This window comes from Lepus europaeus, unplaced genomic scaffold, assembly GCF_033115175.1.
Source record: "Lepus europaeus isolate LE1 unplaced genomic scaffold, mLepTim1.pri SCAFFOLD_522, whole genome shotgun sequence".
Classification (NCBI taxonomy): domain Eukaryota; kingdom Metazoa; phylum Chordata; class Mammalia; order Lagomorpha; family Leporidae; genus Lepus; species Lepus europaeus.
Window position 1 is genome coordinate 994 of NW_026909399.1, and position 27,960 is coordinate 28,953.

A 27,960-nucleotide genomic window follows, 5' to 3' on the forward strand; every position below is an offset into this window, starting at 1 on the left:
ACTAAAACAGCGCAGAAGTGTGAGCAAAGCAGCGTTTAGTATGAACCACACATCACGGAGGACCACGGTCTCGGGCGCCGACCAGAGTTTCTCCCGCAGTCTGCACGGTGCTGCAGCTCTGCGGCCTCACGTGCTGGACGAGTCTCTGATCCGCGAGCAGACGGAAGTGAACCACTTCTGGGGTGAGTGGCCTCCAGGTGCACGTGGCCCCTCTGCCCTGGTCTGGGAGGAAGGATGGTTGTGGACCGTGCTGCTGCGACAGTGACATTTGAGGCTTCTCTCCAGACGCCAGCAGGGAGAGCTTTGGCCGCGGCTTCCACGTGGGAGAGTTAGTCCTGTGCAGGAACCGCTGACTCCTCTCCCTGCATACTTTGGTAGGCTGTTCACACAGGGGCAGTGAGGAATTCTACGGTGTGTCTCTGGAAGGCCCTAAGCAGGCAGCCAAGGTCTCTTGAGGCACGGGGAGTGTTCTGGAGTGGAGGGCGAGGTGCTGGGCAGCACAGAGGGTCTGCGCTCGGTGCCTGGAGGCCACATGCACACACAGGCCGCAGTTGGGGCCAGCTGGCCAAGGAGGCAGAGCTGCTGCTAACATGCAGCTGGGCTCTGGCTGTGCTTTGAGATCCAGGTTACTTTGAGAGCCATTGGTACTGATGTTGCTGTTTGCTCAGCTCGCAAGAGTGGGGCCCAGGCCATGGAGATGCCTGTGCTGTTGGGGGGCTGCTGAGAAAACAGGCTTCCCTCTGTGTCACCCTTGTGCCTTCTGGCTGCTGTGTGCATGCTTCCACCTTGAAGCAGAAGGTAGTGTGCATGGTTCTGGAGAAGACGCCATTAAGCAGGCTTTGACCAGAGCCGTGGTGGTGTTCTTTCCTCATTATGTACCTCACGTGCGTGGTGTGCATTGTGTGTTACCACCAGGGGGCGCTCTACAAAGAACTGTGGGCTCTGTTACCACCAGGGGGCGCTCTACAGAGAACTGTGGGCTCTGTTACCACCAGGGGGTGCTCTACACAGAACTGTGGGCTCTGTTACCATCAGGGGGTGCTCTACAGAGAACTGTGGGCTCTGTGCTGCCAACGGGGGGTGCTCTAGAGAACTGTGGGCTCTGTGTTACCACCAAGGGAGCTCTACAGAGAGCTGTGGGTTCTGTGCTGCCACCAGGGTCGCTCTACACAGAACTGTGGGCTCTGTTACCACCAGGGGGTGCTCTACAGAGAACTGTGGGCTCTGTGCTGCCAAAAGGGGGAGCTCTACAGAGAACTGTGGGCTCTGTTACCACCAGGGGAGCTCTACACAGAACTGTGGGCTCTGTTACCACCAGGGGGCGCTCTACACAGAACTGTGGGCTCTGTTACCACCAGGGGAGCTCTACAGAGAACTGTGGGCTCTGTTACCACCAGGGTAGCTCTACACAGAACTGTGGGCTCTGTGCTGCCACCGGGGGGTGCTCTACAGAGAACTGTGGGCTCTGTTACCACCAGGGGGCACTCTACACAGAACTGTGGGCTCTGTTACCACCAGGGGGAGCTCTACAGAGAATTGTGGGCTCTGTTACCACCAGGGGCGCTCTACACAGAACTGTGGGCTCTGTTACCACCAGGGGAGCTCTACACAGAACTGTGGGCTCTGTTACCACCAGGGGCGCTCTACACAGAACTGTGGGCTCTGTGTTACCACCAAGGGAGCTCTACAGAGAACTGTGGGCTCTGTGCTGCCACCAAGGGAGCTCTACAGAGAACTGTGGGCTCTGTGCTGCCACCAGGGTCGCTCTACAGAGAACTGTGGGCTCTGTGTTTCCACCAGGGGGTGCTCTACAGAGAACTGTGGGCTCTGTTACCACCGGGGGAGCTCTACAGAGAACTGTGGGCTCTGTTACCACCAGGGGGAGCTCTACACAGAACTGTGGGCTCTGTTACCACCAGGGGGTGCACTACAGAGAACTGTGGGCTCTGTTACCACCGGGGGGCGCTCTACAGAGAACTGTGGGCTCTGTGCTGCCACCGGGGGGCGCTCTACAGAGAACTGTGGGCTCTGTGCTGCCACTGGGGGGCGCTCTACAGAGAACTGTGGGCTCTGTTACCACCAGGGGGCGCTCTACAGAGAACTGTGGGCTCTGTTACCACCAGGGGGTGCACTACAGAGAACTGTGGGCTCTGTTACCACCAGGGGGCGCTCTACAGAGAACTGTGGGCTCTGTGCTGCCACCGGGGGGCGCTCTACAGAGAACTGTGGGCTCTGTTACTACCGGGGGGTGCTCTACAGAGAACTGTGGGCTCTGTTACCACCAGGGGAGCTCTACAGAGAACTGTGGGCTCTGTTACCACCAGGGGAGCTCTACACAGAACTGTGGGCTCTGTTACCACCAGGGGGCGCTCTACAGAGAACTGTAGGCTCTGTTACCACCAGGGGGCGCTCTACACAGAACTGTGGGCTCTGTTACCACCGGGGGGCGCTCTACAGAGAACTGTGGGCTCTGTTACCACCAGGGGGCGCTCTACACAGAACTGTGGGCTCTGTGCTGCCACCGGGGGGTGCTCTACACAGAACTGTGGGCTCTGTTACCACCAGGGGGCGCTCTACACAGAACTGTGGGCTCTGTGCTGCCACCAGGGTCGCTCTACAGAGAACTGTGGGCTCTGTTACCACCGGGGGGCGCTCTACAGAGAACTGTGGGCTCTGTTACCACCAGGGGGCGCTCTACACAGAACTGTGGGCTCTGTGCTGCCACCGGGGGGTGCTCTACACAGAACTGTGGGCTCTGTTACCACCAGGGGGCGCTCTACACAGAACTGTGGGCTCTGTGCTGCCACCAGGGTCGCTCTACAGAGAACTGTGGGCTCTGTTACCACCGGGGGGCGCTCTACAGAGAACTGTGGGCTCTGTTACCACCAGGGGGCGCTCTACAGAGAACTGTGGGCTCTGTTACCACCAGGGGAGCTCTACACAGAACTGTGGGCTCTGTTACCACCAGGGGGAGCTCTACACAGAACTGTGGGCTCTGTTACCACCAGGGGGTGCACTACAGAGAACTGTGGGCTCTGTTACCACCCGGGGGGCGCTCTACACAGAACTGTGGGCTCTGTTACCACCAGGGGAGCTCTACACAGAACTGTGGGCTCTGTGCTGCCACCGGGGGGCGCTCTACAGAGAACTGTGGGCTCTGTGCTGCCACCGGGGGGCGCTCTACAGAGAACTGTGGGCTCTGTTACCACCAGGGGGCGCTCTACACAGAACTGTGGGCTCTGTTACCACCAGGGGAGCTCTACACAGAACTGTGGGCTCTGTTACCACCAGGGGGCGCTCTACACAGAACTGTGGGCTCTGTTACCACCAGGGGAGCTCTACACAGAACTGTGGGCTCTGTTACCACCGGGGGGCGCTCTACACAGAACTGTGGGCTCTGTTACCACCAGGGGGCGCTCTACACAGAACTGTGGGCTCTGTTACCACCAGGGGAGCTCTACACAGAACTGTGGGCTCTGTTACCACCAGGCGGCGCTCTACACAGAACTGTGGGCTCTGTTACCACCAGGGGAGCTCTACACAGAACTGTGGGCTCTGTTACCACCGGGGGGCGCTCTACACAGAACTGTGGGCTCTGTTACCACCGGGGGGCGCTCTACACAGAATTGTGCTTTTTTACAGGGCTTGACGACGACGGCGATGTTAAAGGTCAGTATCTTGGTCCTTTTTCCTCCTCCCACTTTCCCAGTTCCAGCTAACTTCTGCAGATTGTGATAAACAGGTTCCATCTACTTTTTGGAAACAGGTGGAGGTAAAGCCACCATTCAGGGAAATGGAGACTTGGCAGCGAGGGCTGCCGAAGCCACCGGGCACAACGGGTACACCTGCAGTGCCTGCAGCCTGCTCTCTGAGCGCAGGGACGCCCTCACCGCACACCCCACCTCCCGCGTCTATGCTGGGGACAGGACTCAGAAACGTAAGTCTCCGTGAAAAACAGAGAAAGACTTCGTGTCCGCGTTTGCTTTTTATAAGCTGGTTTACTAGGCCTCGGTGCCTGCACTGTGCGTGTCAGACTTACTCGTAATTAGCCTTGGGAGTTGAAGAAGAAACACACCAAGCATTATTATCCTCTCAGCTTAGAATTTTTTATGCTATTGTTATACTTACAAGACATGGAATCCTGTAAACTGGCCTCTGTGAGCGAAAGGAAGGTCGGCAGTGACTCGCGAGCCGCGTGGGTGTTCAGGCGTCCTCACGGCAGCTTTGCCGCGGCTGCAGGCCACCGGTGCGGGGGACACTCGGGCCGTGTCCATCCCTACTGCCGGGTGCCCGTGCCCTCCCGGCCACAGGGCGGCGCTGCAGGGAGCCTGTGCACACCCCAGGGAGAGCGTTTCTGTAGCAGCCGTGGGGACTCACGGTGACGGGCGGTTCTGCAGGCTGTTTGGGCTCCTAGCGTAGTCTGGATTGGCAGTGGTCCTGGCAGGTACGCTCATGGGTGGCCGTCAGCATCCTTGCTGGGAGGGCGGAGCCCCAGACCCCCAGGCCCCCAGACCCCCGTGTAGGTACCGGGCGAGCAGGCGGGGTGCTGGTGCCGTGAGACTCGGGCCCCACGGCCTGGCGTGGTCCGTGTGCCCGGCCCTCATGGAGTCCGTTCTGGAGTGTGCGGGTGCTGCAAGAGAGGGGGCCTGGGTCTTCCCATTGGGAGCCCACTGTGCCTGGGGGGGGTCTGCACAGCAGGGAGCGGCACAGGGCTTAGAGTGGAGTCCTCGCTGTCTACTTTACATTTTTATTTTTAGTGTCTGTGACCAAAGCTGCTGGTTTTGTGTGTTGTGGCACCATTCTGAGGGACAGAGGGACGGCAGAGTCCCGGTGCCGTGTGGCTGCCGTGTCACCCTGAGGGCTGCCACGCGTGGGGAGGGACAGAGGGACGGCAGAGTCCCGGTGCCGTGTGGCTGCAGTGTCACCCTGAGGGCTGACACGCGTGGGTTCGTCGTGCTGGGCCTGCAGACGAGCAGATAGTATAGTGAGTGGGGGCCTTGCTGCTAGTACCTGCGAGACCTCAGGACCAGGCACCACTGTTCGCACATCTGTAGTCTGTGCTGCAGCTTGAACTGTGCTGTTGGGGCCGGCGCTGTGGCACAGTGGGTAACACTGCCGTCTACAGTGCTGGCATCCCATGTGGGCGCCAGTTCGAGTCCCGGCTGCTCCACTTCCGATCCCGCTCTCCCGTGGCCTGGGAAAGCAGTGGAGGATGGCCCAAGTCCTTGGGCCCCTGCACCCGCGTGAGAGACCCGGAGAAAGCTCCTGGCTCCTGGCTTCGGATCAGGACAGCTCCGGCAGTTATGGCCATCTGGGGAGTGAACCAGGGATGGAGGATCTCTCTCTCTCCCTCTATGTCTCTCTCTCTCTCTCTCTCTCTCTGCTTCTGCCTCTGCCTCTATAAACCTGCCTTTCAAATAAATAAATCTTTAAAAACTTTTTAAAGTTAAAAATCAATTTATATTTAAAAGAAAAAAAAAGGAAGAAGGAAAGTGCTATTTCCAGGGTGAGCCCAGCATTCTTCGGAGAAAAGAGCCGTTGCTGCTGTGGCCTGGGTCTCTGTAGACCCCCTCGCTGCTTCCCTGGCCGCCTCCTTTGCTCACAGCGAATGCTGTGTCCAGCTGCCCTGTGTTCCGAGGGCCTGGGGCTCGGCCTGGCAGCTGGGGCCCCCGATGCGGGGTCACCCCGGCAGGGTGTGCGTCACTGGGTCTGCGGCGTAGACCTTCCTGCTCCCACCACCTCCCTTACTCTGCTGTGTGTGTGTGTGTGTGTTTACATGTGTTTATTTATTTGAAAGGCAGAGTTACTGGGCAGAGGAGACAGAGATCAAATGTCTGCTGCTTCAGTCCCCAGATAGCCGTACCAGCCAGAGCTAGGCCAGTCTGGCCAGTCTGAAGCCAGGAGCTTCCTCCGGGTCTCCCACGCGGGTGCAGGGACCCAAGGACTTGGGCATCTTCCACTGCTTTCCCAGGCCACAGCAGGGAGCTGGATGGGAAATGGAGCAGCCGGGACTTGAACCGGCGTTCATATGGGATGCCGGCACACCAGGTGATGGCTTTACCCACTCAGCCACAGCGCCGGCCCCATCTGCTTGTTTCTGATGAGGGAAAGTGCACAGACTTGGAACTCGGGGCTGGTTTATGTGAACTGCTGCCGCGGCGTTGAGAACCCATGCAGTGCTGAGGCCTCGCCTGAGTCTGCCGTGTGGCCCTGCTGGGCTCCGTGGCTCTCTGAGTCCTGAGCGGGAGCACCACGAGGTCGCGATCACAGCTTTGATTTGATGTGTTGAGGTAGATCCTGTCTACTACTGGATGTGTGGCTGTGTCCAGATGTGACCAGTTCTTCGTCCACAGTGGAGAGCACTGTCTGGGTGTGCGTCGGTGCGTGTGTGTCTATGTGTTGGAGCGTGTGTGTTTGTATGTTGCTGCATGTGTATTTGTGTGCTGGTGTGTGTGGGTGTGTGTATGCTGGTGTGTGTGTTGGTGCATCTGTGTGTGTGCTGGTGTGTGTGTTGGTGTGTATGTGTGCTGGTGTGCGAGTGTGTGTGCTGGTGTGTTTGTGTGCTGGTGTGTGTGTGTTGGTGCATCTGTGTGTGTGCTGGTATGTGTGCGTGTTGGTGTGTGTGTGCTGGTGTGTGTTGGTGCGTCCATGTGTGTGCTGGTGTGCGAGTGTGTGCTGGTATGTATGTGTGCTGGTGTGCGAGTGTGTGTGCATCCGTGTGTGTGCTGGTATGTGTGCTGGTGTGCAAGTGTGTGTGTTGGTGTGCGAGTGTGTGCTGGTGTGTGTGTGTTGGTGTGTATGTGTGCTGGTGTGCGAGTGTGTGCTGGTGCATCTGTGTGTGTGTTGGTCTGTGTGTGCGCTGGTGTGTGTTGGTGTGCGAGTGTGTGTGTTGGTGTCTGTTGGTGCGTCTGTGTGTTGGTGCGTCTGTGTGTTGGTGTGTGAGTGTGTGTGCTGGTGTGCGAGTGTGTGCTGGTGTGTGTGCTGGTATGTATGTGTGCTGGTGTGCGAGTGTGTGTGTTTGTGTGCTGGTGTGTGTTGGTGCATCCGTGTGTGTGCTGGTATGTGTGCTGGTGTGCGAGTGTGTGTGTTGGTGTGCGAGTGTGTGTGCTGGTGTGCTGGTGTGTTTGTGTGCTGGTGTGTGTGTGTTGGTGTGTCTGTGTGCTGGTGTGCGAGTGTGTGTGTTGGTGTGCGAGTGTGTGTTGGTGCATCCGTGTGTGTGCTGGTGTGCGAGTGTGTGTGTTGGTGTGCGAGTGTGTGCTGGTGTGTGTGTTGGTGTGAGTGTGTGTGCTGGTGTGTGTTGGTGCGTCCATGTGTGGGCGTGTGTGTGTCTGTTGGTGTGCGAGTGTGTGTGTTGGTGTGCGAGTGTGTGTGTTGGTGCATCCGTGTGTGTGCTGGTACACCGAGGAGAGCTGTCCTGTGCGCGTCTCATGCCAGCAGGCTGTCCCCCCGCCACCAGGCTGCCCCCAGCAGAGTGAGGGTCTCCTCCCCGCGTCCTCTCAGCGGTTCCTAACGTTTTTGTTCTTTTTGGATCTTGCCAAGTTGATGGTGAGAAATGAAATTTGATGGTGAGAAATGGGTTGTATGCTGGCCATGCATTGCATCTTTTTTGTTTATTTGGAAAGCGGAATTAGATCTCCCATCTGCTGGCTCACTCCCCAGATGGCCTCAGCGGCCTGGGCTGGGCCAGGCCGAAGCCGGGAGCCGGGAACTTCACCCAGGTCTCCCGCAAGGGTGCAGGGGCCCACGCACTTTCCCGGCTTTTCTGCTGCTTTCTCCTGTGCGTGAGCAGGGAGCTGGACGGCGCGAGCAGCCGGCCTTGGACCAGCGCCTGCTTGGGCTGCCCGTGCTGCGGGCGCCCCGGCACCGGCCCCGGTGTATCCCCTTTCTTTTTATCTCGAGATGTAGAATTACAGCAGTGAGAGGGAGACACACAGAGAAAAGTCTTCCCTCCTTTGGTTCACCCCCCAAATGGCCGCAATGGCTGGCGCTGCGCCACCCGAAGCCAGGAGCCTCCTCCTGGTCTCCCACGCGGGTGCAGGGCCCAAGCACCTGGGCCATCCTCCACCGCACTCCCGGGCCAAGCAGAGAGCTGGATCAGAAGTGGAGCAGCCGGGACCAGAACTGGCGTCCACCTGGGGTGCCGGCGCCACAGGCGGAGGACTAACCCACTGTGTCACGGCACCAGCCCCAGCGTTACCTTTGGTTGAGTTTTTCTTTGTACAAAGTTTACCCTGCAGTGTGAACAGCGCTGGTCCTCGGGCTGGAGTCTTGGTTTGTTTTTGAAATCACTTCGGCTCAGACCTCACTGATCGCTGCTGGGGTGGGGGCAGCGGAAGAGCTGTGTCTGGCGCCCCCCACAGCCCGGCTCCTTTGCAAGCACGGAAGTTCCTGGCAGCTGTGGCTGGAGGCGTCGGTGCACACAGGAGTGGGGGCCGGTGCGGGGTTGCGTGGCCGTGTGCCCACGTGGAAGGTGTGGCCGGGGTCTGCTGCGTGGTGTGCGTGGGAGCCCCGGGGCGCTCCAGCCGCACCCCTCCCACCCGGATGCCGGCCCTGCCCGAGCTGAGTCGCGTTCCCGTTACCCGTTGGTTGCCTGCTTTGCCTGGACGAGTGGTGTGGTTCTGTGGCTCACCGGGGAGCAATAACGTGTGTTCACGGTTTTTGTAGGCGGCGCGTCGTCCCCCACGGATAGGATTCTGTGGCTGGCCAAATGCACTTCGGCGTCTTTGTCGTCGTTCTTAGTCCACCTTTTTCACGTGGTTTTAATGAAGCTCAATTACGAATCAGAAAATTACAAATTGAAAAGTCATGAATCAAAAGAGTATGAATCAGAGAGCTTTGAGTCAGGAAGCCGTGCACCCACAGGTACTTACGTTCTCTTCTCCTTCCCACCAAGGCCGCTTCCTGCCGCAGGAGCTCTGCTGTGCCTGGACGCGCCGCCCTGCGGCCGTGTCACCACGCCCTCTCCCTCGCCACGCCCTCTCCCTCGCCACGCCCTCTCCCTCACCATGCCCTCTCCCTCGCCACGCCCTCTCCTGGCTGCCCTATTGCCACGCCCTCTCCCTCGCCACGCCCTCTCCTGGCTGCCCTATTGCCACGCCCTCTCCCTCGCCACGCCCTTTCCCCCCCGGTCGCCACGCCCTCTCCCGGCTCGCCACGCCCTCTCCCCGGTCGCCACGCCCTCTCCCTCGCCACGCCCTCTCCTGGCTGCCCTATTGCCACGCCCTCTCCCTCGCCACGCCCTTTCCCCCCCGGTCGCCACGCCCTCTCCCGGCTAGCCACGCCCTCTCCCCGTCACCACGCCCTCTCCCGGCTGCAGTTCCTCTTGCCCGCGGGAGCCTGTGGAAGTCTCTGCCTGTTCTGTGTGCGATTTTTTCTGGAAGTTGATGGATGTTTAAACATTACTTTGGGCTTCAGTTATTCTTCATATACATGCATAGACTCAATTTTTGATTTTACTTGTTACACCTTTTTAAAGCAAAAATAATTGGCCTGAACGATGTTTAGAACCGCGCCGGTCTGTGCGTGGGCGGTGGCAAGCCTGGCGTGGCCGCGCCTGCCGGCCTGGGACTGTCTAAGCCTCTCTGGCGTGTGTTGCAGCTCATGCCAGTTGCTATGGGAGCGTGAACGTGACAGAGCTCAGCGAGGACGGCCACCTTGGTGGGCGCGGGGTGTCGCTGTGTAAGTATGGGGTCCCTGTGTGTGTGGAGCGGTGGGTCCCGGAATGGGTGCCTCGCGCTGTGACGTGGAGCACAGAGACAAGAGGCCGTGGCCCCGGGACTGTGGGCGGCAGCCACGTGGCACCTAGTGGCAGGACTGGTCCCCACCCGGGGCGCTGGCTGTGGCTTTCGTGTGTAGTCGGGTTCCTGGCCTTGTCCAGCTGCCACTGTTGCGCACTGTTGCGATGGACGAGGTTGCCTATTAATCTTGCGTCACTGCTTGTCACCACGCCCGCAGGCAAGGACGGTGAGGGGACGCAGCGCCTTGAGACACACGCGGCCACCCATTCACAGTCGTCCGGGCCACGCCGCGTGGCAGGGACCGTGGGGCGCCTCTGTGCCCATGCAGGTTGTCTCTCACCCCTCCCCATTCTTGTGCCCTCCCCCTCGCTCCGTGCAGGTTGTCTCCCCACCCCCATTGTCCTTGTGCCCCCCCACCCCTTGTCAGGTCTGTGTTTGCTGTGCCAGAGCCCAGACCCCTCTGGGAAAACAGACGGTAGTGGTGTAGCCGTCTGGAAGAGCACCTTAGCAGGTTACGTGGTGCGAGTGGGTGCGTGGGCCGGTTTATTGGAGGCAAGACGCGAGTCCAGAGAAGGCCGGAGGCCCAGCCGCCAGGGCTGTCTGCCCCACCCGTCCCCACAGGCCCCGAGGGCCTCCTTAGCCTCGTCGCTTTTCTTCTAGGCGGCTGGTATTAAAAAGCTGAGCTTAAAAGTAATTCTGTTTTAACTAGTAATCACAAAACAGTGATTTTTTAAAAAATCCTTTTGAGCCGTGTTGGCGTCACCTGGTGGGCTCAGGGCCTACTTCAAATGTTAGCGAGCGCACGGCCTAGAGCAGCGCCCTGAAGAAGATGGAGCCACCTCGTTTCCTGGGCGTCTTCTGCCTCTGCCGTCAGGTTTACGGTGTGGTGTCCGGGGACTGCGTTGTCGTTCCCAAGGTCTGGGCTCTCAGAAGTTGTCAGTCATTGCTACGGCTTTCACGTCGGTCCCTGCGCCATCGTGTGCACGCCTTGCGCACTGTGTGGAGCGCTGGTGTCTGCTGTCTCAGTACATCTGTGGCCCCCATGCAGCGCCCGCTGTGGACGCTGGACGTGCACCTCCCGTGTACGCGTCGACGGGTGGAGGGCAGAGACCCCAGCGGTTGTCCTGAGCGGCCTGGGAGACGGAGCTCAGCCCTGGAGTGGTTCTTTCTGAGCAGAGGCCCTGCGGCCTGGGCGGAGTGGGGGGGCGGGCGCCTGTGCCTGCCTGTGGCTCACGTGTCTCCTGTGCCGCAGGTCACCTCCTGGTGCAGACGCTGCAGAGGGTCCGAGCTGCAGGTTGCCGCGTGTCCAGGACGCTGTGGTCCGTTCTGTGGCTGGCCCTGGTGACTCCAGGTGGTTGTTGATTTCTCTGTTAACATTCTCGCCAGAGCTGGTGGCAGTGTAGCACCTGCAGGGAATGCTTTCTTTAACGGAATAAAGTCCGTCTTTGTGCCTGCGCTCTGTTCTTCGCTGGGCGTCTCGCTCCTTGCCAGCCAGAGACGCTCACAGACTGCTTGGGCTGCACGAGCACTTGTCCTGTCCGTGGTGGGGTGTGTCAGTCCAGCTGCTCGACCTGGGCAGAGAGGAGAGCGCGCGGACTTGGGTCCTGGCCCTGTGCCCTGTACGCGTGTGCCCATTTCCTGCCGTGATGGAATCCTCCTCTTCACGCGCTTTACGTTCCTGCTTGTGACCTCCCTGTGCCTCCGGCTGGGCCTCCCCAGGAGCGGTCCGTGGGGCCTGGTCCTGCGGGACGCCCCCTGGACCCTCGGTGTTCTCTTGCAGGGAAGGCAGCCTCCGGCGTGTTCTGGTGGCTGGGGGTCGGATGGTACCAGTTTGTCACCTTGGTTTCCTGGCTGAATGTGTTTCTTCTGACGAGGTAAGGAACTGATCTCCTGTCAGTGCTGTTTGCAGGGAACAGTGCTGTGCCAGATGGCAGCTGTCGGACTGACTGACTGACTGACTGACACAGAAAGAGAGAAGGAGAGGCACAGAGAGGTTGGTTCTCTCCCCAAATGACCACAGTCGCCAGGGCTGGGCCAGGCTGAAGCCAGGAGCTTCCTCCGGGTCTCCCACGCGGGTGCAGGGGCCCAAACACTTGGGCATCTCCTGCTGCTTTCCCAGGCCCTCAGCATGGAGTTGAATGGGAAGTGGAGCAGCCGGGACTTGAGCTGCTGTCCATATGGGTGCCGGCGCTGCGGGCGGCGGCCCCTGTGACCCCTGTCTTACACTGACCATCTCTTCACATGGCCTGGAAGTGCTGTGTGTTTTATGAAGCACTTGCATATTCCTGTTCTAAGCCCACCTGTGAGATGGGAAAGAGCAGGTGTTGTCCAGAAAACCGGGGGCAGCGCTGTGGCAGTCACTCCGTTCCTCCACCTGCAGCGCCAGAATCCCATGTGGGCGCCAGTTCGAGTCCCGGCTGCTCCACTTCTGATCCAGCTCTCTGCTGTGGCCCAGGATAGCAGTAGAAGATGGCCCAAGTCCTTGGGCCCCTGCACCCGCGTGGGAGACCTGGAAGAAGCTCCTGGCTCCTGGCTTGGGATCAGCATAGCCCCGGCTGTTGCAGCCATTCGGGAAGTGAACCAGTGGATGGAAGACCTCTCTCTCTCTCTCTCTCTCTCTCTCTCTCTCTCTCTCTCTGTGTAATCTTTAAATCTTTAAAAAAAAAAAAAAGAAAGAAAGAAAGAAAAAAGTGTGTGTGGAAGGGGTGGCGGTGGATGTGCTGTGCAGGAGGCAGGATGAGGCTTGTGCAGCCCCTGGGCTGGGGTCAGGAGCCCGAGAACCCTTCCCATGGCGCCAGTGGACGTCCTGTGTGTTAGCAGCCAGCGATCTAGATTGTTAACCTGGGGCTGGATGACTCCATCTTATAGGGTTTTTTCTTAAGGACACTTTAAGGAAAAAAAGGTTTATTTATTTGAAAGGCAGGGTTGTACAGAGATCTTCCATCCACTGGTCTGCTCCCCCAGTGACCAAAACGGCCAGGGCTGCGCCAGGCCAAAGCCAGGAGCCAGGAGCTTCTTGCAGGTTTCCCACATGGGCACAGAGGCCAAAGCACTTGGGCCATCCTGCACTGCTTTCCTAGGCGCATTACAGGGAGCTGGATGGGAAGTGGAGCAGCCGGGACTCCAGCCGGCACCCGTATGGGATGCTGGTGTCACAGGCGGCCGCTTAACCCACTGTGCCAGAGAGCTCCCACCCACGGTCTGCATTAGCAGGGAGCTGGGGGCAGGCGTCACACCCAGCCGCCCCAGACTGGGAGTCGGCATTGTCACCCAGCACCCCCAAGGCTACGTTTCTGCCAGACTGCCTCCCGTGGCTGCCCAGAGGGCGGCCTGTGGCAGGCCAGCAGCTGCAGCTCTGATGCCGGGCGTGCCCGGGGAGGAGACACGGAGGAGCCCTGCTTCCAGTCCCTGCACAGTCATGCTTTCATTTTATTCCCAGGTGCCTTCGAAATATTTGCAAGTTTTTCCTGTTGCTCATCCCACTGTTGCTTTTCCTTGGTGAGTACGGGTCGGGTACTCCGTTCACGGGAACGCGTGACGAGGCTACGGCTGCGGATCAGCCCCAGGAGCCAGTGTGCCCGCGTGTGATGCTGTCTGTCTCCCTGCAGGTGCCGGCCTCTCCCTGTGGGGCCAGGGTGGCTTCCTCTCCTCCTGGCCTGTGTTCAGCTGGCCAGACCTGCAGGGGACACAGAAGGCCGATGACCCCAGCGACGTGTTCGGACCTGCAACCTCCCGCCTGGACCTGCCTCCGGGGGTGAGCCCCAGCGTCCCCCTCGTGGCCCTACACAGGCACAGTCAGGAAAGTCGGATGGCTCACGTGGTGCCTGGTCACAGTGACCCCATTGTTCAGTTGGTTTTGATTTTAGTATACGTGCTGCCGAAGCGAGCACAGTTTTGATGTTAAAAACTCCATAGCATTCAGTATTTTACAGAGTACAAGGTGTCTTCAAAGTTCACGGACAATTTATAATGTGAAAAACAGGTATGGGTTTCAAAGATTTTTTTTTTTTGGCACCAAGATAATCTTTTAATCCGTTTTCCCATGAGCATTTTGAAGCATCTTGGTGTCCACTCGAGGGCACATCAGGTCAGGCTGATTGCGATTTACTAAGGCTTTAGCCTTTCCCTCTGTCTGTCTGCCCTGCGGCTGGCATCTTGGTGCCGTGCACGCTGTGGGGGGGGTTAATTAAGAGACTCAGAGATCACCATGGGCTGGTTGATTTTCCAGTGGGCCAGGCTGGAGGAAAGCCTGGGACCGGGAACCCCATCCTGCAGGGCGCCGGTCACGCCGGCCATCACCGCTGTGTCTCAGCAGGCAGCTGGAGCGGGCACAGAGCCAGGACACGCCAGGCTGTGACACGGCGTGCGTCAGCCGCTCGTGGTGTTTCTGCTCCTGCTTTCCAGGGCGACGACAGGGCGTCCCAGCGGCACTGGATGAGTGGCGTGGATCAGCAGATGACTTCTCTGGCTGGCTGGTGCCACACCCATGACGAGCAGCTCCGGGGGCTGACGCTGTCCCTGCAGAAGCTGCAGGCGCGGGTGGACCGGCTGGACGAGGGCCGGGCAGGGCTGTCCTCGTGGGTGAAGGACGTGGTCGGGCAGCAGCTGCAGGAGGCGGAGGCTGCCAGGCTGCCGGGCACTCAGGTAGGGTCCTGGGGCCCGTGAGTGCCGTGTGTTGCTCGGGGGCGGCAGGGTCCCCGAGGAGTGAAGGAACGGAGTCCAGTGGTCATGGAGAGAGGTGGCCTTTGCGTTCCATGCTGTGACCCATCCCCGGGGACACAGGGCACTCCAGTGTGGGGTGTGGGCATCCCGCGGGACGCCGTGGCCACGGTCCCCGGGGACACAGGGCACTCCAGTGTGGGGTGTGGACTTCCCACGGGACGCCGTGGCCACGGTCCCCGGGGACATGGGCACTCCAGTGTGGGGTGTGGGCATCCCGCGGGACGCCGTGGCCACGGTCCCCAGGGACACAGGGCACTCCAGTGTGGGGTGTGGGCATCCCGCGGGACGCCATGGCCACGGTCCCCAGGGACACAGGGCACTCCAGTGTGGGGTGTGGGCATCCCGCGGGACGCCGTGGCCACGGTCCCCGGGGACACAGGGCACTCCAGTGTGGGCTGTGGGCATCCCGCGGGACGCCGTGGCCACGGTCCCCGGGGACACAGGGCACTCCAGTGTGGGCTGTGGGCATCCCGCGGGACGCCGTGGCCACGGTCCCCAGGGACACAGGGCACTCCAGTGTGGGGTGTGGGCATCCCGCGGGACGCTGTGGCTGTGGCCTGTGCCGGACACGGCCTGTCCTGGTGTGCTGGTGCCCTGTGCAGGGGTGGCCAGGCCCTCTTGCTGTTGCTGACCATCTCCCCCCATCTGTTTGCTTTCCAAGATTGATTTTACGGCTTTGCACCGAGAACACGAGGCGCGCATCTCCGCCCTGGAAGGGCTCCTCGGAAAACTGGCAGAAAAGTCCGAGGTACCCCTGGTCCACCTGTGCAGTCAGTGTGCAAGTGCGCCTTCCCGCTGTTCCTTTATAAAACCCAAAACCGTTTCTGACGTCCCTCTCCCTAGAGCGCTGTCGTGCCGCTCTGGTGTGTCCGGGGTGCCGACGCCCTGGCCCCGGGCGGCCCCACGGGTTCCCATGTGGGCCTCCAAGTTGTCCTGGTGTCAGATGGAGAGTGGAGGACCCGGCTCTGGACAGACACTTGGGTCTGGGCGGGAAATCCTGCCGTCGTGGGTGTCGGGGGCTGGGCAGGGGGCCCCCGCTCTGTGCTGACCTGCGCAGCAGGCCGGGCGGGGCCTGGGCGCTCCTCTCTGCTCAGCCAAGTGGAGACTCAGGAGCCTCGGTGAAATGGAGCGCCCTGGGTCCCGGGGCAGCTTCCACGGGACAGACCCTGTTGGCCAGGCACGGTCAGCTGAGAGGCAGGGTCTGAGCTCGCCTCCTTGTGGGGCCTGGCCCTGGGTGGACTGGTAGGCCGGGCCAGCGCGTCCCCACAGTGTCTGCCCTGCTCAAGGCTGCTTCTCTGTGGTCTCAGGACCACGGTCGCATCTGCCGCAGTGCACTCTGGGAAGCAGAGCCAGCGTCCGCCACGGCCAGCCAGCAGGCAGATGTGCCCTGACAGGCGGGGGGACTCCAGCCCATCAGGTGACGTCAGTGTGTGTGACCTGTGTCTCATCCCCTCAGGCCATCCAGAGGGATCTTGAACAGACGGAGCTCAGGACAGCAAGGTAGGCCCCCCGGCCGTCGCAGTCTGCATCGGGGCGGCAGCAGGGTGGCGGGGGCTGACCCTCGCGTCCCTGGCGTCACCTGCATGTTCGGGCCTCGTGGGGACACTCCCTGCCGTGTGTCTGGGCCCCTGCAGGACCGTGGTGGGCAGGGCCTGAGGAGCCTGAGCCTAGGACCCCTCGGCAGCCTCCCTGAGGACGGGGCACTTAGCTCTGGGCAGTCTGTGCCGGCCTCGCGGCTGTAACCCGTCTGCGCCTGGACCGGTGCTTCCCGTGTCTTTGCCGTCTGAACAGCCCGATCCCTCCGCGGTTTCGGGTCCCTTTGTCCTGAGCTTTGTCCACTCGAGTCCCCGCGATGGACAGCGGTGCCCCTGGGGCTGTGTCTGTTTCCGTGCCCTGAGTGGGGTGCGCCTGCCCGCCTGTGCCTCCCTCTCCGGCCCCCCTTCGGTGCTGGCCTGTGTCCTCCTGTCTTTTGCAAACCCCACGTCACGGCTTCAGCCCTGTGCACCCTCCGTGAGGGCCTGCACATTTCCCTCTGTGTCCAGCCTGTGGGCCTGGCCCTGCCCAGGCAGCCACGGGCGTGCCTCGAGGTCCAGTCAGCCTGAGGCAGGCGCAGGCTCCCTTTTAGGCGGGCGACTGTGGTCCAGATGGCCCCTGGCAGGTAAGAGCCTTCCCACCCCTGCTCTGGTTCAGCGAAGAGCTGTTGGGGTCCTGCTAGTAGGGCAGCCCAGGTGTGGGATGACTCGCCGGCCTCCCAGCAGCTGTCTCCACGCACACACACATACACACACCAGTGGGTGGTGTCCAGTCTACACACCTCTGTGATGGTGTCCAGTCTACACGCCGGCCTCCCAGCAGCTGTCTCCACACACACACACCAGTGGGTGGTGTCCAGTCTACACACCTCTGTGATGGTGTCCAGTCTACACGCCGGCCTCCCAGCAGCTGTCTCCACACACACACACCAGTGGGTGGTGTCCAGTCTACACACCTCTGTGATGGTGTCCAGTCTACACGCCGGCCTCCCAGCAGCTGTCTCCACACACACACACCAGTGGGTGGTGTCCAGTCTACACACCTCTGTGATGGTGTCCAGTCTACACGCCGGCCTCCCAGCAGCTGTCTCCACACACACACACCAGTGGGTGGTGTCCAGTCTACACACCTCTGTGATGGTGTCCAGTCTACACACCTCTGTGATGGTTACACAACCCTGAGGGATACGTTCTGCAGTTTTCTGTGGGCCAGCATGAAAATTTCATTTAATTTTGTAGAAATTATTGCCGAGTACCGTCTGTCCCACTTGCGAAGTTTTACAACTTCAGGGAAATCGTTTTTACTCCCCGTGGTTTTCAGAGAGTCCCTCATGGTCACTGAACGGTAACCACCTAGCAGCATTTTATTAGCTGAGCTGCAGCGGGGCGTGTGTCTCTGCAGATGTAAATACACCCCTCGGGTGTCTGAGACACAGGGCAGACTGTGTGCTTACAGCGCTGACCATCTGGGAACACGCCTGTCCATGGCATGTGCTGTCCCGGAACGTGCACTGTCTGGGAGCACACGTCTGGCGTGTGCGGACTGTCTGGGGACATGCTGCCCATGGTGTGTACTGACCGGGAACATATATGTCTGGTGTGTGCTGACCATCATGGAACACGCATGTCTGCGGAGTGCATTGAGAACATGCGTGTCCATGGTGTGTACTGACCGGGAACATTTGTGTCTGTGCCACGTGTGATCAAGAACACCCATGTCCGTGGCTATGTGACCAGCAATACGCGTGTCCGTGACGTGCACTGACTGGGAGCACGCGTGCCCGTGGCGTGCACTGACCAGGAACATAGGTGTCTGTGGTGTGCACGGACCGGGAGCGCGTGTGTCTGTGACATGCACGGACCGGGAGCGTGTGTGCCCATGGCGTGCACTGACCAGGAACACAGGTGTCCGTGGCGTGCACTGACCGGGAACACAGGTGTCCGTGGCGTGCACTGACCGAGAACACACATGTCTGTGGCATGCACTGACCGGGAACACGTGTCCGTGGCGTGCACTGACCGGGAACACAGGTGTCCATGGCATGCACTGACCGGGAACACGCGTGTCCGTGGCGTGCACTGACCGGGAACACCCGTGTCCGTGGCGTGCACTGACCGGGAACACAGGTGTCCGTGGCGTGCACTGACCGGGAACACCCTGCCCGTGGCGTGCACTGACCGGGAACACAGGTGTCCGTGGCGTGCACTGACCGGGAACACAGGTGTCCGTGGCGTGCGCTGACTGGGAACACCCTGCCCGTGGCGTGCACTGACTGGGAACACAGGTGTCCGTGGCGTGCACTGACCGGGAACACGTGTCCATGATGTGCACTGACTGGGAGCGCGTGTGTCTGTGGACCAGGAACACAGGTGTCCGTGGTGTGTGCTGACCGGGAACACCCGTGTCCGTGGCGTGCACTGACTGCTTCCCCGCCCCTCTGGCTCGCAGCGGCGGCGAGGAGCAGCAGCGCCTGCTGGCCAGCGTGAAGCACTTGGAGCTGGAGCTGAGCAGCCTGCGGGCACAGGTGTCCGACTGGCAGCGCCTGCAGAGCGGCTGTGCGAGGGTGGACGCGGCCCGGGACCAGGTGCGTCTCCCCAGGCCTCCGGGGTTGCGGTGGCTCAGGCCAGGACCACGCGGCTGAGGAGCCCCTCTTCTCCGTGTTGGGAGTCGGGCCCCGGGAAGGACTTCACTGCGGGTGCTCGAGTCTCGCAGGCCCGGGGCCTGCGGGCTCTGTGCACGCGGCTGGGACTCGGGTGCGTCCGCCACAGCAGAGTCGGGCTGGAGCCGGCAGCCGGCTTTGTCTGGTTGATAGCGTCGTGGACCCATGGAGGTTTTCTAGAGCAGACCCAGACCTCGGGGCTGCTGCAGAAGGGAGCCGGGCGCCAGGTGGCAGCGCCCACAGGCCGGGTAGGGTCTCAGCCGTGATGAGGTGAGGGGCTCCTGCAGGTGCCGGCTCAGGGCTCTGCGCGGTGCTGCGGGGCTGCTGGCCTGTGGTCAGTGGGCTGTGCGTGTCTTTGGCCTCTGGAAGGAAACCACAGGCTGCAGAGTGCAGAGCTGGGGGCACCGCCGTGGGTCTGTCCGGCCGGGGGGAGGTGGGTATGCGCTTTCTGGGGCCTGTCCCCCAACTCCAGTCCTGACAGAGCAAGGAGAGACACGCAGGTGCACCTGGAGGGGGGACCACAGGGACGTGGTCGACATCCCATGGTGACACTTCTTAAAAAACGTTTCTTTATTTGAAAGCCAGGGGTAGAAGAGGGGCTGAGAGAGAAAGAGGGAGTGACGGAGAGGGAGAGCGGAAGAGGGGGAGAGAGAGGGAGCGAGAGGTCTTCCTTTTGCTGGTTCACTCCCCACATGGCTATAAGAGCCAGATCTGGGCCGGGCCACAGCCAGGAGCCACAAATTCCATCCTGATCTCCCATGGGTGGCAGGGACCCAAGTTCTCGGCCATCTTCTGCCTTCCCAGGGGCACCAGCAGGGAGCGGGATCAGCAGCAGAGCAGCTGGGACTCAGACTGGCGTCCAGTACAGGATGTGGGCGGTGCGGGCAGTGCTTAACCCCCTGCGTCACGGAGCCAGGCCAGGCGTGGTCATTCCCCTCTGCCCTCAGCAGGGCTGGACGGCGTGGACGGGGCCTCTGCTCAGCTCCACGCTGTCCAGGCCCCTGGTCCGCGCTCCTGTCTTCGGCCTCTCCTGCACGCCCAGCGTGTCTGCTGGTTGTTCAGTACGAAGGAGAAGGTTGTGTCCGATGTACAGGAAGTGCTCGGGGAGACACGCAGTGCTTGTGGCGTTTCTAAGAGGGCGCTAGTGCGAGCCGAAGTCACTCTGTGAGGCAGCGAATTCACGTTTCCTGATGGTTTCGCAGGTGGAGGCCCAGGTCAGAGAGGCGGTGAGACTCCTGCTCTCCGAGGGCCAGCAGGACGAGGTCCTGGAGCAGCTGCTGCACCGGCTCTCCGCGCACTTCGTGAGCAAGGAGGACCTGCAGCTGGCTCTGCGTGCGCTGGAGCTGCAGGTGCTGAGCAACGTCTCGCGCCACATCGCCGGGACCGGGCAGGGGCCCACGCCTGAGGCCGTGCTGGCCGCCGTCAACGAGGCAGGCATCTCTGGCATCACAGAGGCGGTGAGTGGGGGCGTGCCTGAGCCCCGGTGGGCGGCGCTGGCCTCCGGCTCTGAGTGTGGTCTCGTGGGCTGTGGGTGGGCTTCCTAAGATGATACAAGGCACGCTTCGCACACACCAGGTGGAGAGGGGGAGGGGCTGTCTGCTCGGCAAAGCAGACCTGGGACGCGGTCTAAGAGACCGCCCTGCCTGTGCTGGGGCTGGGTTGCCAGCCCCCATGCTGGGGGTCCTGGGGCCCTTTCCGGTCAGGTTTGAGCCCTGAGTCAGGAGGCGCCCGGTGCGGGCTCCGGCGAGACACTGCTGCACCTCCCCCTCCTGCCCCCACCCCCGAGACACATGGAGTCCCTGGTCTCCCTGTGTGTGCAGCAAGCTCAGGTCATCGTGAACAACGCTCTGAAGCTGTACTCCCAGGACAAGACCGGGATGGTGGACTTCGCGCTGGAGTCTGGAGGTGGGTGGGCGCGGGCTCTGTCTGCTGGGCGTCCCCGCGGGAGAGGGCGGTGCGCTGGGCGGCTCCTCCCTCAGCTGGCGCAGGTTCTCCCGTGGAGCTCCCGGTCGGCGTCTCTGTCCTCCTGTGGTAGACGTCGCAGGCAGAGAGGCCACGGGGTGCAGGGATGGGTGCTGGTTTGTTCCTTGGAGAAGGACAGACAGACCGTGTCCATCAGGGCTGGCAAGTGCTGAGGTCCACTCAGAGCTGGGTCAGCAGCTGCCCGCTCTCTGTGAGGGCCACGTGAACCCTTGAGACATGTATGCCAGCGCGCTGTCAGGCTGCTCAGTCCCCCGTGTGTCCCCCGTGTGTCCCCCGTGTGCACACCTCAGTCCTGGGCTCGGGCTCAGTCCCAGCAGTGGCCCAGTCAGGTCCTCCAGAGCCAGCGCGTCCCCTGGGGAGATGTGTGTTAGTCGTGTCACCAGGGGAGGAGGCCGCGGTGGGTCTGAGCTGTGTCCACGGGGCAGCTCCCTGGAGTCATGCGCAGGAGGCTTCTCTGCGGGTACACACGCGTGGGGAGGCTTCTCGGGATGCACGCGTGGCCTTGGCTGCTGTGGCTGCCGACTGGGCCTCCCACCCTGGTGCGTGTGCCCCATCTCCCAGTGAGGGGAGGCTGCACTAGTGTGGCTGAGATGAAGCTGTCCACGCGAGCTTCTTGTGTGTTCCGTGCTGTGTCCGTGCAGTCCGGTGGCAGAGTGTCCGTCCCCCGGGTGGACGGCCCGCCCAGCGGTGGTTGCTCCCTGCTCCCCAGCACTTTGTGGACGTGCAGTCTGTAGCTGTCACTGTCGCTGGGGCTCTGAAGGCTCGCCTGTCGGGTGACGGCAGGACTTGGCCATCTGTGCCCCCGCTGTAGTTTGTTGCGAGGGGCCAGGCGGGTGTGTGAGGGCACGCGCACACGACAGCCCGCGGCGTCAGGACTCGCCGAGTGCGGAGGGAGGGTCCTTGCCCCAGCGAGGCGTGAGTTTGCAGATCCTTTGAGGAAACCCCGCTCCGGGACTGGCCGGCTCTGCCTGGCTCTGACGCAGACCTGCCTGTGCCCCCAGGCGGCAGCATTCTGAGCACGCGCTGCTCCGAGACCTACGAGACCAAGACCGCGCTCATCAGCCTGTTCGGGATCCCTCTGTGGTACTTCTCACAGTCGCCCCGTGTCGTCATCCAGGTGAGTGCTGGCCCTGCTGGAGGTCACGATGCCCACCCCGCTCCAGGGCGACGTGGTGGTGCCCGTGTCTGCACCCTGCAGCGGCTCCCACGGCACACGCTGGCCGCCGGCTTCCCCGCCTGGGGAGCCTCACGCGCCTGTGGTGTGCTGCAGGCGAGGCCGGGGGGCGGGGGCCGCCTGTGTCCTGGCGCCCACGTCTGCCCAGCAGCTGCTCACCGCACTGTCGCTTCTCCAACACTGTGTGATCAGCCTCACAGGTTTATTTATTTAAGATTGATTTATCTGAAAAACTACAGAGAGGGAGACACAGGGGGAGGTCTTGTCCTGCTGGTTCACTCCCCAGGTGGCCGCAATGGCCAGGGCTGGGCCGAGCCAGAGCCCGGAGCGGCTGTGTCTCCCACACGTGTGCAGGGCCCCAACACCTGGCGCTCTTCCCCTGCTTTCTCAGGCCATTGGCAGGGAGCTGGAACAGAAGTGGAGCAGCCGGGACACAAACCTGCACCCATATGGGATGCTGGCATCACGGACAGCAGCTTTACCCGCTATGCCACAACACTAGCCACACAAGATTTTTTTTTAAATAATTTTATTTGAAAGGCAGAGGCACAGAGAACGCTCTCCCATCCCCTGGTTCATTCCTTAAATGTCCACAGTAGCCAGGGCTGGGCCAGGCCGCATCCGGGAGCTGGGAACTCAGGTCTCCAGGTGGCTGGCAGGGACCCAGGTATGTGCCTCCCAGAGGCATGAGAGCAGCAGTAAGACTCAGCTCATCCCAGGCTCTCCGGGGTGGGGAGCGGGCGTCCCGGGCCCCCCGGGGTGAGGAGCGGGCGTCCCGGGCCCCCCGGGGTGGGGAGCGGGCGTCCCGGGCCCCCCGGGGTGGGGAGCGGGCGTCCCGGGCCCCCCGGGGTGGGGAGCGGGCGTCCCGGGCCCCCCGGGGTCAGGAGCGGGCGTCCCGGGCCCCCCGGGGTCGGGAGCGGGCGTCCCGGGCCCCCCGGGGTGGGGAGCGGGCGTCCCGGGCCCTCCGGGGTCGGGAGCGGGCGTCCCGGGCCCCCCGGGGTCGGGAGCGGGCGTCCCGGGCCCCCCGGGGTGGGGAGCGGGCGTCCCGGGCCCCCCGGGGTGGGGAGCGGGCGTCCCGGGCCTTCCAGGGTCGGGAGCGGGCGTCCCGGGCTCTCCGGGGTGGGGAGTGGGCGTCCCAGGCTGCCCTGCAGCTGCTCGGACGCTCATTCCCACGCGTCCACGTTGGGGCATGAAGGAAGAGGAGTGTGAATTGTCCGAGGAGTCCCAGCTGCTCTGCTTCCAGTCCAGCTCCCTGCTGGTGGCCTGGGAGAGCAGCGGGAGGTGGCCCAGCTGCTTGGGCCCCTGCAGCCACATGGGAGGCCGGATGGAGCTCCTGGCTCCTGGCTCAGTCCTGGTTGTTGTGGGCATTTGGGGAGTGAACCAGTGAAGGAAGACCTGCCCTGTTGAGGTTGAGATCTGAGAGGAGGAGCGTGGTGGGGGCAAGAGGCGCGGAGTCACCACACAGACCCCGGAGTCGGGGGAAAGCAGGCCTGAGGGGAGCAGCCCGCAGACTCGTTTATTTCAGTTGCTACAGCAGCTCATATAGCCAAGGCAGCCAATCCAGTCAAGGGGCTGTCTATGCCCTAACCAATCACAGCCTGTTGCCAGACAGGCTCTGTTGCCAGGCAGTTTCTGAAACCATCCAATCACAGCCTGTTGCCAGGCAGTTTGTTGTCAGCGGCCATCTTGGCATGACCTTCTGGCCTTCTCATCACCACACTGCCCATCTCTGTGTCTCTGTTACTGTGCCTTTTGAAGTAGATGTATGGGTTTTTAGTTTAAAGAAAGTGTTTCCAAGTCCAGCCCTAGTGGAAGAAGTCCGTTGAGCACTGTTGAGCTCAGCAGAGCTGAGATGCAGGTCCTCTGTGTCGCTCTGCATGGTTTCAGTTGTCGCAGGCAACCAGGGCCCACAGGTATCAGGTGGAAAGTTCCAGAACAGAATTGAAGACGTGTTGCGTAACATTGTAAACGTTAGTCTTTGTGTCCAGGATTTCTAACTGGGAAGGTTTGTCATTCTCAAGTTTAAAGCCATCCTCAAATACTGACAGCTGGTGGTAAAGTTTCAGCCTGTGGACTGGAAGTGCTGGGAGGGCCCCCAGAGCCCCGAGACCACGCGTGCGGATGGGGCTGGGGTGCGCTGTGCCCACCTGTGTGTGCAGATGGGGCCGGGACGCACTGTGTCCGTGTGTGTGTGTGTGTGTACATGGATGGGGCCGGGACGCGCTGAGCCCACGTGTGTGTGTGTGTGGATGGGGCCGGGATGCACTGAGCCCACGTGTGTGTGTACATGGATGGGGCCGGGACGCGCTGAGCCCACGTGTGTGTGTGTGTGGATGGGGCCGGGACGCGCTGTGCCCACGTGTGTGTGTGTGTGTGTGTGGATGGGGCCGGGACGCGCTGTGCCCACGTGTGTGTGTGTGTACATGGATGGGGCTGGGATGCACTGAGCCCACGTGTGTGTGTGTGGATGGGGCTGGGATGCACTGAGCCCACGTGTGTGTGTGTGTGTATGGGGCCGGGACACGCTGTGCCCACGTGTGTGTGTGTGTGTGTACATGGATGGGGCCTGGGTGCACTGAGCCCGTGTGTGTGTGTGTGTGTGGATGGGGCCGGGACGCGCTGTGCCCACGTGTGTGTGTGTGTGTGTACATGGATGGGGCCTGGGTGCACTGAGTCCGTGTGTGTGTGTGTGTGGATGGGGCCGGGACGCGCTGTGCCCACGTGTGTGTGTGTGTGTGTACATGGATGGGGCCTGGGTGCACTGAGCCCGTGTGTGTGTGTGTGGATGGGGCCTGGGTGCACTGAGCCCGTGTGTGTGTGTGTGTGTGTACATGGATGGGGCCTGGGTGCACTGAGCCCGTGTGTGTGTGTGGATGGGCCTAGGATGCGCTGAGCCCACGTGTGTATGTGTGTGGATGGGGCCGGGGCACACTGAGCCCACGTGTGTGTGTGTGTGTGTGTGGATGGATGGGCCTAGGACGCGCTGAGCCCACGTGTGTGTGTGTGGATGGGGCCGGGGCGCAGCCCCCTCATCCCTCTGCTCAGGCCTGGCGTTCACGATTCTGTGCTCCTCCGGACGTCCTGACCGAGTTCTCTGGAAACATCTAAATGGGAAAACTGAGCGTTGAATTCGTGCTCCCAGGATGAAGTTGACCCGTGCCTGGTGCGTGCACAAGAGAGCGGCGCACGCACTGGGGGCCTGCGTCCCCGGCGCCACGCCCTCGCACCGCCGCGCTGGCCTGAGTTGGTTTCTCTGAAGTGCATGTGATGCCCACTTCTTTCCTCACTCAGAGCCGGCTCGGCTGCTCCTGAAGGAGCGGAGAAGGACTCCCGGCTCCCTCTGGTTCCGCTGCCGGCAGTTGGGCCGTGGAGGGGTTCGTCTTTCTGTTCCCGAGTGGGCGTCTTCTGGGGTCGAGTGTGTGGCTGAGAGCCTGTTCGTGTGTCTCCCCAGCCCGACATCTACCCGGGGAACTGCTGGGCGTTCAGGGGCTCCCAGGGCTACCTGGTGGTGAGGCTGTCGATGCCCGTCTGGCCGGCCACGTTCACGCTGGAGCACATCCCGAAGACGCTGGCACCCACCGGCAGCATCGCCAGTGCCCCCAAGGACTTCGCCGTCTACGTGAGTGTGGCCTCGAGAACGCTCCGTCCCTCCGCGCCCCGTAGAACTCCCCGAGAGGAGAGGGCGAGGGCTGGCGCCCGGCCACGCCCTGCCCTGGGTGACGTCCACTTGGTGCAGGGGCGCGAAGCATGCTTTCTCACAGTACGTGGGAGACGTGTACTGTGACAAAACCGGATTCCAGAAAGTGTCCGGAAGAAGCATGCCTTTAACTCCACTTTCCCACACGCTTCCTGGGAAGCCTGGTGTCTCCCAGAGCCAGGGTGGTGCCCGGTGTCCCTGCGTCCCTCGGCGCGCCCTGGTGGCGAGTGAGGGAGCAGCCGGCTGACAGGGCGCCGGACCCCTCAGCAAGATACCGTGGAGGCTGTGGCCGCTTTGTCTCCTTCCCCGCTTTGTCAGTGTAGCTGCCACAGTCCTGTCTTTTACCACCAGGGCAGGGCCTTCCCGCTCTGCCGCCCAGGCCGCTGCGCCTGGTGTCTGTCGCCGGCACCCGCGGCCTCAGCCTTGTCACAGCCACGGCCCTCAGGCGGTCCCTGCGCTCTGCCACGGCTCCCATCGTAACCACTAACAGGGCCTGTCACCGCGTCCGGCCCAGGACCTCTCCCTGGGCTGGAGCGTCAGCTCCCACCCCGGCTCTCCGCCTCAGGCCCTGGGCCCCGGGCCCGTCAGCTCCCCAGCTTCCGCTCAGCTGGGGGGCGGCCGTGAGCATGGGTCCCCTCGGCCTGTTTTCCTGATCTGTGTCCCCCGTGGTGGCTGTGCACTCTGGGAGGCCCGTAATAAACACCCCCGCCGGGGCGGCCCTGGGCTGCACTGGGGACAGGTGACCGCGTGGCAGAGGCGGGCCAAGGTGTAGTGACCGTGTGGTCTTGGCTTCAGGGCTTAGAGAACGAGTACCAGGAAGAGGGGCAGCTCCTGGGACAGTTCACCTACGACCAGGAGGGCGACTCGCTGCAGATGTTCCCTGTGCCGGTAAGGACCGCGCCCCCGCCGCAGGCCCCGGGTCTCCGCCAAGCCCCGTGTGCGGTGGCAGAGGACTCGCCCCTCGTGGCTGCTCAGGGCTCAGCGACCTTTCCCCTGCTTGCAGGAGAGGCCGGACAGAACGTTCCAGATCGTGGAGCTGCGGATTCTCTCCAACTGGGGACACCCCGAGTACACGTGTCTCTACCGCTTCAGAGTCCACGGGGAGCCGGCCGAGTGACGCCGCGGCCTGGCCGTGTACATGTCTGTATATACGGAGATGGCCGCCAGCACTGGAGGCCCCGGGGATGGCGGCGGAGAGAGGCGGGATGCTGTCGCTTCATTAAACGTGCCGCCTGCGAGAGCGTGTGTGCTTAAGTGGCGGGAGCCCCCGGGCCGCCAGCCCCGCGTCCCTGGGCTGTGTCTCCTTCCCGCGGGAGGCGGCGTGGAGTCGAGGCCCGCGCTCAGCCTTGCTGTGGGCTCCTCGGGTGGCCGCCCTGACTCCAGGCTGCCGGGGCCATCGCGCGCCGCTCGGGAGGCCCGTTTGGTTCTAATGTTTCTTACACACAGACTGTTTTACCGCCCAGACTTCGTACAGGCGTCTGCGAGGCACTTGGGGCTGCGGCCGTCCCACTGGAGAGCTATCTGTTTTACTGGTTGAGAGTCTGCCATGCCTGCCGTATCTTCAGAAACCACAGTGACGGTGCTGCTGTCCGGACTGCGGCCTGCACGGCACCCGGCGCTCAGTGACGGCGCTGCTGCCCGCACTGCGGCCTGCGCGGCACCCGGCGCTCAGTGACGGCGCTGCTGCCCGGGCTGCGGCCTTCGCGGCACCCGGCGCTCAGTGACGGCGCTGCTGTCCGGGCTGCGGCCTGCGCGGCACCCGGCGCTCAGTGACGGCGCTGCTGTCCGGGCTGCGGCCTGCGCGGCACCCGGCGCTCAGTGACGGCGCTGCTGTCCGGGCTGCGGCCTGCGCGGCACCCGGCGCTCAGTGACGGCGCTGCTGTCCGGGCTGCGGCCTGCGCGGCACCCGGCGCTCAGTGACGGCGCTGCTGTCCGCGCTGCGGCCTGCGCGGCACCCGGCGCTCAGTGACGGCGCTGCTGTCCGGGCTGCGGCCTGCGCGGCACCCGGCGCTCAGTGACGGCGCTGCTGTCCGGGCTGCGGCCTGCGCGGCACCCGGCGCGCGGGCTGAGCGCGTTCTCGGAGCTCACCTGCACACAGGATCTCCACAAAACTCGGGCCGGGAGCGGGTGGCCACATTTTGAATATTTATTTTTGAAGATAGGACTTTGTGCAATGTATTTTTGTAAATGCTTTTCAGAATATGTCTTTGGTAATGCTTCCTCCGCGGACACCGACCGACGAGATGCTACTGAAATGTTTAAATAAAGAGTTTTACTTTTTAACCGTGCACGTGGCGTCCAGAGCAGTACACCGCGCGCCCTCCTCGGCCCGTCTGCGCCAGGGCTCCCAGACTTCACGTTTACAGGCAGAATGGGGAGAGGAGGGGCCGTGCGCAGCCCATGCGGGCGCCGGTTCGAGACCCCGCGGCTTCCGACCTGGTTCCGCGGCCGCTGG

The 27,960-nt window shown here is 62.2% G+C and overlaps 1 protein-coding gene across 3 annotated transcripts; it reads left to right on the top strand.

The window, feature by feature from the left end:
• SUN1 (Sad1 and UNC84 domain containing 1) lies at nucleotides 1-27,205 on the top strand. Of its 3 annotated transcripts, none has more exons than XM_062185609.1 (20): nucleotides 1-182; nucleotides 3,643-3,669; nucleotides 3,767-3,937; nucleotides 8,665-8,862; nucleotides 9,598-9,678; nucleotides 9,955-10,065; nucleotides 10,990-11,091; nucleotides 11,518-11,611; nucleotides 13,177-13,235; nucleotides 13,346-13,491; nucleotides 14,142-14,381; nucleotides 15,121-15,207; nucleotides 15,916-15,959; nucleotides 18,441-18,576; nucleotides 19,854-20,108; nucleotides 20,472-20,556; nucleotides 21,636-21,751; nucleotides 25,260-25,427; nucleotides 26,301-26,393; nucleotides 26,509-27,205. In XM_062185609.1, the coding sequence occupies exons 1-20, from the start codon at nucleotides 41-43 to the stop codon at nucleotides 26,620-26,622; spliced, it is 2,469 nt and encodes an 822-aa protein (XP_062041593.1). In that variant the 5' UTR covers nucleotides 1-40; the 3' UTR covers nucleotides 26,623-27,205. The 3 variants fall into 3 exon arrangements, with proteins under 3 accessions (XP_062041593.1, XP_062041594.1, XP_062041595.1); XM_062185610.1 differs by having other exon boundaries at nucleotides 10,990-11,088; nucleotides 26,509-27,201; XM_062185611.1 differs by lacking the exon at nucleotides 10,990-11,091 and having other exon boundaries at nucleotides 26,509-27,204.
• Nucleotides 27,206-27,960: the final 755 nt, after the last annotated feature.

Bases quoted from the DNA above. Each gene is read 5' to 3' on its own strand.
- SUN1 (XM_062185609.1), top strand. From the start codon at position 41: ATGAACCACACATCACGGAGGACCACGGTCTCGGGCGCCGACCAGAGT. The intron at 13,236-13,345 runs GTGAGTACGGGT...GTCTCCCTGCAG, and splicing joins CCCACTGTTGCTTTTCCTTG to GTGCCGGCCTCTCCCTGTGG. The intron at 21,752-25,259 runs GTGAGTGCTGGC...GTGTCTCCCCAG, and splicing joins CGCCCCGTGTCGTCATCCAG to CCCGACATCTACCCGGGGAA.